At 38.2% G+C, this 10,448-nt stretch overlaps 1 protein-coding gene across 1 annotated transcript; it reads left to right on the top strand.

Moving 5' to 3' along the window:
• The first annotated feature begins 472 nt into the window (after positions 1–472).
• LOC101852070 lies at positions 473–10,160 on the top strand. Its single transcript, XM_013085489.2, has 4 exons — positions 473–1,029; positions 3,463–4,204; positions 8,255–8,354; positions 9,998–10,160. Exons 2-4 carry the CDS (start codon positions 4,030–4,032, stop codon positions 10,158–10,160), a joined length of 438 nt encoding a protein of 145 aa, XP_012940943.1. The 5' UTR covers positions 473–1,029; positions 3,463–4,029.
• Positions 10,161–10,448: the final 288 nt, after the last annotated feature.

Raw genomic sequence — 10,448 nt, 5'->3', positions numbered from 1 at the left:
CATCAAATAAAATATCTTTATTTTAGACTACAAGTTGAACTTAAAGATTGCGAAACAACGAAACACCCAGATAGTTTTTAATAAAGGCCAAACATTAGTAATAAATTTTGTGAAGTCGTAGTAATAATATATCGAAGGGTACATCTTCCCGAGACGGATGGTCCTTGCCCTATCTACACCAACTAAAGATTAAGATTAGCATACTTACAGCACACCCCCACTTTCTAATAGTTAATAAGTACTAAACTTAGTGACTGTCTTGGTCTAAAGCATTTTCGTGTGTATGCTTTTGCGACCGTCTTGGTTGTCGCTCACAACCGAAGGCGTTAATTTCGGTTTTTTTTTAAATCTTATTTTGCGTCTAGCTCATGGTATAACGAATTCCGCAGGTTAACTTACGTTTTTTTTCGGTAATTAACACTAACAAAACGTTGCTTATTTATTGTTGAATTTTTACCATTTTTTAAAACTTATAAAGACGAATATATTAATACGTGTTAAGAGTTCATATTCCGACTGCAGTGACCCCAACACAGTGAACAGAGGACAAGTAAGACAAGTAAATCAAAACTTAATATAAATTATTACATTCTGTCAAAGTTCATTCCAAAAAGCCGTTTTATTTATACGATGGACTGCCTGTCTCTTGCCGAGCCAATAGCCAAACTTATTTAAGGAGAGATAAAACCGCAGCTACTCTGGAAAACTGGACCGTGGGTCGAGCGTAACCTTTTTTTTTTCATGTCTGTCTCGCTGAACGATATAAAATCCCGCGCTATTCGACAAGACCAGCACATGAAGCGTATGGGTTTTCACTTTTGCATCGTCTCTCCTTGTTCCCGAGGCGACAACCTTGTTATTTGTTCACAACGGATTGCTAATACACGAACAGAGGGCAGTAACAACTGCTTGGGACACGTTCAAGTGTTAAAGTATAAGTGTTAGATCTAGATCGGTTCTTCGTCTGAGTCGGCACCGTAACTATTACCAAAGCAACTCAGCAGTGCGCGACTGTTCCGTGATTAAGCAGTGAGTGTGATTAATCTTCCATTTTTAATGAATCATTTTCGTTTTCACTTAGGTTTCCGATGGAAAAACAACAAGGTAAAGTTTGTTAGCTGATTTTTACCAACAAGATTTTTCTATAAATCTCACTTATTTCGTAACCTTTATACCTGTGGTTATAACAAGGTCTAGATATAGTAATTTTGGAATCACTAAAACGATTCTGTGAAAGTCTTTGCCTTTTGCGTTGGACTGATTGAATTCATTTTGTCTTGAGGGACAGACGGACATCAGCACAAATCGGACACATCTTTTTGTTTTTTAAAATGGAGGGGATGTGGAGGAGGAGGAGGAGGACAGAAAGGCACGGATAAAAATACACACACTCACACACGCACACACACACACACACACACACACACACACACACACACACACAAAACCAAAAAACAAACACACACATTGACACACATACACATACGCACACACACAAACACCCAAGAAAAGAGAAAAAAGAAATCATTAAACAGAAGGGAAACCACCGTTATTACCAATAAATGTAAGCTTGGAAAACCATGGGATCGGCAAGTGGTATAAATAGGATAATATTTTTGAAACATTTTATATTCATGGACTTCCTTTCGCCAGTTGTTGTTTTTTTTTACATTGAAATCAAAACGTTGGAGTAAGTCTAGATCATACAAACTTGGTTTAGTAAAATGTTTCAATTTGACCAGCTGTTGAGAATTTCGAAGCTAACCTTTGCGAGTCAAGAAACCACACCAGTTCAACCTCTTATTTGTACAGCTGTAGGCCTATATCTTTCCAGAACATCATGTGTGTACATCACCTATTATTGTATATTTACCTGATTTGAACTTTCTTTGCCAACGACAAGCGCTTGACAGTTCCAGGCCGTTTGAGAAATTGGGCACCAGTACTGAGAACAACATCACTGACACGATTCGTCCGTTTTTTTTTAGTTAGTTAACTATAGTGGGTGGTTAGCGGGTGATCCTTTCGTATCAAATATTAATCGCCATCCTCTGCCCTTTTCCTTTTCTTTGTATGTTACTCTCTAGTAATATCTCTAATCCTCCGTACTTAAATGATCTATTTGTGTTGCAAGTGCCGTAAAGCTTTTACTAAAACTAAAAAGATAGCCACCTGCTATCTTTCTCATGAAAAGGCTTATGTTTGTATGCTTTCAAAGAGAACATGGCAAACTGCAAGTGCTTTCACGCTGATGACCTACTTTAAGATTAAGCGAAAAACTACACGCACGTCTTAGATTTGTTCACTTTGTTTAGATTAGAATAACGTATTCTAGCTTGTGGTCGAGTTGACCAGGACAGGTACGAATTTGACATTGACGTAAAATACTTTATGTTACGTCGGTTACCCTGGACAATCTGGCACTGTTAAACTCTTTGTTTTACTAATAACTGTATTTAATGAAAACAGTTGTTTCATATGTGTGTCTGACATACTTTAATGAACGATATCATAGGATTTAGATGTAAAACCTACCAATCAAAGTTACTACTAGTCAATGGAATTAGGTGACTGTTGTTTTTGTAAGTGCTCCACGCACCAGGAACACAACTGTGATTATTTCAAAGGCGTTTTCATATTTGAAGGCTTCTCTTACGCTGATCTTTTGTCAGCATGACCATAAAATGAAGACAGGAAAAAGAGGAAACACATTGAGTGGAACTAAAAAAAACAGTCTTCATCATACTACAGGAGGGGGGTTGTCACGTAGGGTGGCACCCCCAAATAGAGATGGGATAGTATATTATTATAATCTCCCTGCTGAGCGGGGGAGAAAATAAAGTGTGTGATCAATTACTGTATTAACCAAATTGTTTTAAACTAGATCAATAATGAGAAATAGTCACACCTGTTATCAAAAAGTATTTATTGTTTGTCTACCCCATGTAACCTTAGGCTCAACAAACGAAAGACGTTTAAATAAAGAAATACCCAGGTGGGATTCGACGTAGGCCCTAAATTCAACCCAAGGTCAACTTCTGACATTCTAGAGAGACATATACTGTTAAAAATTCACTCCCTCAACCAGGTGTTCGAAACAGGGCGCTGTACACTGTCGACCAGCAATTCTGTTGGATTGACTAAGTGACATTGTGTAGTTGCAAAACTGATTACATTGATCTGTTTGTGTGTTTATGATTGCCATTGTTAAACAAGATTCCCAAGGGGACCAATAAAGAAAAATGTATTTTTTATTTGTTTGCTTTTTTATTATAACACACGAGTTAATAGTTTTGTTTTTCCCCCATGGGGATAGTGTCCGTCGCCCTTCAGGCAGGCATAATTTATGCCGTTCGGGAAGTGATGTTCGTTAGAATATCACTGACCAGAGTTTCTATAGTTTTAGTGGGTTTTTTTGTTCACTATTCAAATAAAATTTTTCCATCTTTTTTTGTGTTGCAGATCCATGGTGAAATCTACCTGGAGAGTATTTTAACAATCATCAGTGTACTCGTTGAGAAAATAAAAGCTGTCAAAATTCTTCGAGAAAAGGAACAGCGCATAAAGACAAGCACAAACTAACAGGGTACCGTTTGAATGTCTGAAAAGGACGGAAGATCTTAAATCTTCAACATAACCACAGTTTCTTTTATTTAAAATTCCAAGAAAACGAGTAGGCCTAAATCTTTTATACAGACTTGTTAACATTTAAGGGTTTGCCAGCGATTAACGCAAGGAATTTTATCATTGATTCCATATTAGACTCGGTTACCTCTAAGAGCTGTGGGTTAACTTCAAGCTTTTCTCTAAGCTGTTAAAACAGGGTCAGAACCTGTTTGATCCGATGAAATGATGTTATTCATCGTGCGCGTTTCTGTCACAATTTAGAAATACAAAACACACGCAGCACAACAACACGGACAGTTAAGTTGATTTTGCTCATAACTTGAAGGCGGTTTCTAATCGGCACGGAATAACTCGGCTGGAAAACAATTAAACTAAGGAGTGGTGCTATTAAGCCTCGTCAAAATGGCTAGTGAGAAAAAGATAAGGGCATCTTCCAGCGGAGATTCTCACGCACAGGCCGTTGATGCCCTGCTACAGATTATGTGGAATACCAAGACCTTCACTTTGGTCCAGTTTATCTTTATCAGCAGTTGTTACATCCCCACGGCTTTTCAGCTCTTCTGCAATATCTTCAGTGGTGAGTAAACTATTCTCACTTTTTTTTTGTTTCTGGCGCGTGTGCCAAGTTGCATGTTATAGTTTCTGTTGAGAGATTGAAAAAAAAGACCCAATTCGGTTCTTTTGAATTAGATCTATGTTTTTATCATTATTATTATTATTATTATTATTATTATTATTATTATTATTATTATTATTATTATTATTATTATTATTATTATTCATAGTAGTAGTAATAGTAGTAGTAGTAGTAGTAGTAGTAGTAGTAGTAGTAGTAGTAGTAGTAGTAGTAGTAGTAGTAGTAGTAGTAGTAGTAGTAGTAGTAGTAGTAGTAGTAGTAGTAGTAGTATGATTATTATAATATTGATAGTATTATTATTGCTATTTTTATAACGTTAAGATCATTGCTGTTATTATTACGAATATTAATAATTTCATAATGTGACACACACTTGCAGGAGAAAGGAGGGGGGAAGAGGGAGAGAGAGAGCGAGAGAGAGAGAGAGAGAGAGAGAGAGAGAGAGAGAGAGAGAGAGAGAGAGAGAGAGAGAGAGAGAGTGAAAGAGAGAGAGAGAGAGAGATTTAATTTGATTTGATTAGATAACTTATTGGTTTTTTTCTCAATTTTATTCCAATATCCCAGATACATGTTTTAATGAAAATTAAAATTAAAAGGTTTCAAAAGAAACATTTAGGCTTGTATTACGTTATTCAAACACCAGCTGTTTTTGTTTGTACTGTGTTTGAGTACAAAATACGTTACTTGTTTCACAAGATAGAAATATTACAATTCTAATTTGATTAGAAATATATTTATTTAATAGATCTATCTATTTTATCTCTTTGGAGAACATGCAGTACTTCTGGGAAGTGCATGATTGTCTTTTGTCCTGAAAAAGAAATTCAAACATGAAATAAAACAAATAAATACTGTTAGTCTTCCATAACATTCATATTGCACACCCCCCTCCCCCTCCTCGTGATATTCTTCTTTTCATTCAATATCCACCTCTAAACCATAACACCCAATCCTAAAGCTGGCCTGTTCAATCATACGTTGCATATTATCCATTATATAATCCAGATATGGCTTTGCTAAAAACAATGTTTTTATTTCTCTATACCAATCTGCATTGCAACAAATATCCAAAAACGATGAAGAGCAAAGATGTGTCTTTTTGGTTTCAGTTATGTAGCAAATAGATTTGGATTTTCAACTTATCTTGATGTAAACCTGACTAGGATAATACATGATGTTTTGTATACTGGTGACGCTATTGGTATACAGTTCCAACATATTTCTGGCATTGTGGTGAAATCAGACTCTTGTCTAAACAATGAAATCGGTGAAATCGATATTTTTTCTGCGTATTACGCAATATTTTTTTCAATTTGCTGCTTTATCTTGGCTTTAACTCTGTTTATATCAGTTTGAACACACATTCCTGCGTAGACCTGAGCAGGAAAAAAAACCTTGATCAAAAGAACATAACTGCAAATGTGTATTTTTCATAGACACGACAGCTTTACAAATCACCAGATTTTGGCCGTTATTCTCCCTCCCGCTAATTTTACATCGGACACTAGGCGACTCCTTTGATCGCAAAAATCCCAACGTCTATTCAAGATACATGAGTATTTTTTAATGCAAAGCCAGGCAAATAAACAGATTTCAAGACTGTGCAATAACTCAAAATGCCCCAAAAACTGACGAGACCCTGATTCCACCGCACGCGACATTTATTATTAAGAGAGTTCTGCGGTACTCAGTTCTCAATGCCACTAGACCCATCTATCTTCTTCTTCTTCTTCTTCTTCTTCTTCTTCTTCTTCTTCTTCTTCTTCTTCTATCCCGTGATTGTGGCAAAAGTGGGGGCACCACTGCATCTGAAAACCAGCTCGCGCCATCTATTTTTGTCTGCTTTCCTCAGACTGTATCCCATCGTCTTTCCTGTCCTCTCTGTAATGTTGTCCTTCCATCTCCTTCTCCGCCTTCCTTTCTTTCTCTTTCCTTGTATGGTTCCTTGCAGGATTGTTTTGGCAAGTCCCGTGGATCTTGTGACATGGCCATACCATTTTAATTTTCGTCTCTTCACTTTGGTCAATAGATCTTCATGCTGCCCCACTGCGTGGGTGATTCTCTTTCGCACCTCAGCATTTGAAACGCGGTCTTTGTACGAGATGTCAAGGAGTCTATGGTAACATCTCATCTCTGTGGTCTGAATCTTTTTCTCTAATTCTGCTGTCAGTGTCCACGACTCGCAGGCGTATAAAACTATTGAGATGACCTTTGAGCGCATTTGAAGATACCAAGCGTTATTAATAGAAAGATGCTCTAAATTAAAGATAGATTTCGCTTACCGCCTTCGCAGTTAATAGTAAAAAACGGAGAAAAAGAACGCGATTAAGAAAGAAAGAGAGAGAGAGAGAGAGAGAGAGAGAGAGAGAGAGAGAGAGAGAGAGAGAGAGAGAGAGGGAGAGAGACTGACTGACTGACTGACTGTCTGACAGACAGACAGACAGAGGAAGAGACAGAAAAGGCAGAGAGAGACAGAGAGAGAGACAGAGAGAGAGACAGAGAGAGACAGACTGAGAGGAAGAGAGAGAGAGAGAGAGAGAGAGAGAGAGAGAGAGAGAGAGGGAGAGAGAGAAAAGCAGACTGAAAGAGAGAGAAAGAGAAAGAGAAAGAAAGATAGATAGATAGATAGATAGTAGATAGATAGATAGATAGATAGATAGATAGAGAAAGAAAGAGAGAGAGAGAGAGAGAGAGAGAGAGAGAGAGAGAGAGAAAGAGAGACAGACAGACAGACAGACAGACAGACAGACAGACAGACAGACAGACAGACAGAGGCAGAGACCAAGAGACAGAGACAGAGACAAAGACCGAGAGACAGAGCCAGAGAGAAAGGAAGATTTTAGAACTGCCTCTCTATTAAATTCTAAGTTCATCCTCTGTTCGGGAAGAATATGATTTAGAGTCGAAATCAGTTACCGGATGTTTCACCTTCTAGTGGAAGTTGTAAGCAAAAGTAGTGCTACTTCTTAAGCTTCTCAAAAAAACACGTAAACCACCAGTAAAGCTAATCAGAGCAAAAAGAAAAACTCCCGTTTTATTAAATTTATCGCTGCAAGACTATTGCAAATTGAAATCGGATACAAACGACTTACTGCGGTGCCAGCATTGACGCGACAAAACGAAAATAAAAGACAATGATCAGAATAAAAGTAATGATGTTCGTTCTGAGAGAAAGTTCCACTTTGCATTCTTTCCTTGCTCCTGCGCACGAACTCTTAAGCAGGCTATTTAGACTAAACTGCAGTCATATGCACCTACAACTTCTAACAGCCCCCAAACCAGTGGAAGAATGTACACTCGCACAAGTAAGAGCACATTCTAAAAATGTATACACATGTTTTATATACAGAGAGAGAGAGAGAGAGAGAGAGAGAGAGAGAGAGAGAGGGAGAGAGAGAGAGAGAGAGAGAGAGAGAGAGAGAGAGAGAGAGAGAGAGAGAAAGAGAGAGACCAGTACCCCCCTTCCCCCGACCTACTTCAATCTCAAATTTCTCGAAATTTGTTTTTAACTGATGGGTATTTTTTTCACTGAAAGCAAAGCAAATGATCAAGCTTAAAGATTATACCAACTACACCATATGCCCATAAAGTGACGAGCGCCTGATCCAAAGTGTCGTGACCTGGGAAAGGAGGGTTCTGAATTCAATCTGACGATTTTTTAAAACTATAATTTACTGTGTGAAAGCGCGCCAAGCCGTAGAAGGGCCCCGTAGAGAAGGCAGAATGTTGTACCACTTTAAAGATACATTGTAGACAGCCAGCGAAAGATCCTTCCTAGTCTCGAGACTTAATTGACTGCGAGCATTGAATTGGTCCAGGAAAGCCGAGAATGTTGCCGAGTGTTCTATGGTCTTCTGGCGGTAATTTATGTAACATTAATTTTTATTGTAAAGTAACTCTCTAACAACAGGATGAGTTTTAAGCAAGAGTTTTAATTCGTCTCTTTCCCTTAGTTTTGTACTCTAACATTCAAGGACTTCTCTTCAACAGCCCGTCCCGTGAAATACGAATGTTCTCAGTGGAACGAAACACAAATCTTACAGAGATATTCAAATGACAGCTCTGTCAATGTCACAGCCACTGCCTGCAGGTAAGTAGAAAAAAATCACCAACAGAGTGACATAGTACTATGACGTTATACAGTATAATGGCTTGTTACAGGAATCTTTTCTTAATATTTATTGCAACTGGCACTCAAAGGGGTACGCACATTTTGAAAGTTATTGTCTCATAAATGAGCACTAAATCGTAGGCGAGGATACCGTAAATCACTCATTGTATGGATCCTGTGCGCACACCCACCTGACAATATTTTAAAATACAACACTTTGATAAATAGCCGGTGTATCTTAATATTCTAATATTGGCGTTAAATGGAAATGGTGTTTGGCTACACAACACCGCATTTTCCATGAGCCTTGCTGCTGCTATTGCACATGCTGTTTGGAATCGGTTCCGCAAATGAGACAGAATATAATTATTACACCGGTCTTATTGGTGGGTATTCACGCCTGGTTGTCTACTTAATATTCTCTCATCTCAACATCGACAGTGATTCTTTTCAGTTCTGCCAGTCTTGAAAGTGTGCTAGAGTTGGAGCTGAAGCCTCTAGCAGCTTCTCAGTCACATTCCTGATTCCAGAGGGCCGATACTAGCGCCTTGCTGTAGTCAGCGGTGCTAATCTGGACATACTGTTTGAGGGACGCACAGCTAAAAATTTCAAAAATTATGTTTTTAAAAAATTATAACAAGTAATCATTAAATCCATTTCATCCATTTTTTCATAAATTTTACTCACTCATAAATGGTCTCACGGTCTAAAAGGCCCTATTTGCATTATTTGGAGGTTATCTGGGCCATTTAAAGCTAAACAATCAAAAAAATCCGTACGAGTACATTTCAGTGATAGACAAATCGCGTGAAAAAGAAATCAACAAAAAAAAACTTCGCGGAGTATCATTAATCCGTGATTGAAAAGTGTTGCTGTGCATCGACTGACCTTTTATTCCCCTCCGGAAAGTCGGTGCGCACCTCAGGTTTGACACTCATGACTTCTCAGCTAAGACCTCTGGTCCTATTTATAACCTCTTTGGACGTAGGCTATATCGGTATGCAAAATATGTTTTAGAAGTGGGAAGAGTTGTGAACAAATCTTTTTCTGCGTGACGGAGATTTATAGTATTATATATATATATATATATATATATATATATATATATATATATATATATATATATATATATATATATATATATATATCTACGAAGAAAAGTTTTTAAAAGATCTTGTTAGGACAAATTGATACACTGCTGTGCAAAGTATGGATGATATTGATTCCCCTGTTAAAGTGATATTTCAGGATACGTTGTGTCCCGAACATTTGACCGCACTATAAGTTATTCAAGAGGCGAGACCTCCGAGTTTAACGTCAATCTCCGGAAGGACAGAGCCAAATGGGAATGTCGTGTAAAGTGCCTCTCTCAAGGACAGAACGTCGGACCCAGCTGAGGCTCGAACCCTCTAACCCAAAACCCGCAATCTCACGATTACAGATCCGGTAGCCTAACCACTGGACGACCGCAGCCACCCTGTTTCTTTTATTGGCGTGCGAGTTTTTCTTTTTACTCAGCCTAATATATTCAGCAGCCTATTTATCAAGAATACACCCAAAAAGGGTAGCATTATATAAGACGTGTGATTTATTTTTTCGTTTGTTTTCTCCCCCCCCCCTAGCGCTGAAATAACGGATGGTCAGACAGGGATTGTGCTGAGTCGGCTTGATTGTACTGCCTGGACCTACCCCGAAGGCCGAGGAATCTCGCTCGTCTCTGACGTAAGCATTTATTGTTTATTGTTTGTTTATTACTTGCTCTTTAAAGCACTTTTGTACCTGTAAGGTCGTAGCTTTTTTTACATTCAGAAAACACAGAGATAATGATGTCGACCGTTTCAGCAGATGGATGGTTCACCATGAGCGAGAGCGAGAGTGAGCCCGTAACAAGTGTGGACTCTATACAAACATAAACAGGTCACATTGTTCAAGGGGACATCTCACCTTTCATGCTACTATTTATTTATTAATTTTTAATTCATTATTTTTTGTTACAGGGGGGGGGGGATAAGTGTTTTACGGCGCTCGCAAGTGCATAATGTCATATGAACGCGCGGGACACACAAAACATTT

Source organism: Aplysia californica, unplaced genomic scaffold (genome assembly GCF_000002075.1).
Source record: "Aplysia californica isolate F4 #8 unplaced genomic scaffold, AplCal3.0 scaffold00015, whole genome shotgun sequence".
In the NCBI taxonomy this organism is placed as follows: domain Eukaryota; kingdom Metazoa; phylum Mollusca; class Gastropoda; order Aplysiida; family Aplysiidae; genus Aplysia; species Aplysia californica.
This window is presented reverse-complemented; position numbering and strand designations above follow the sequence as displayed.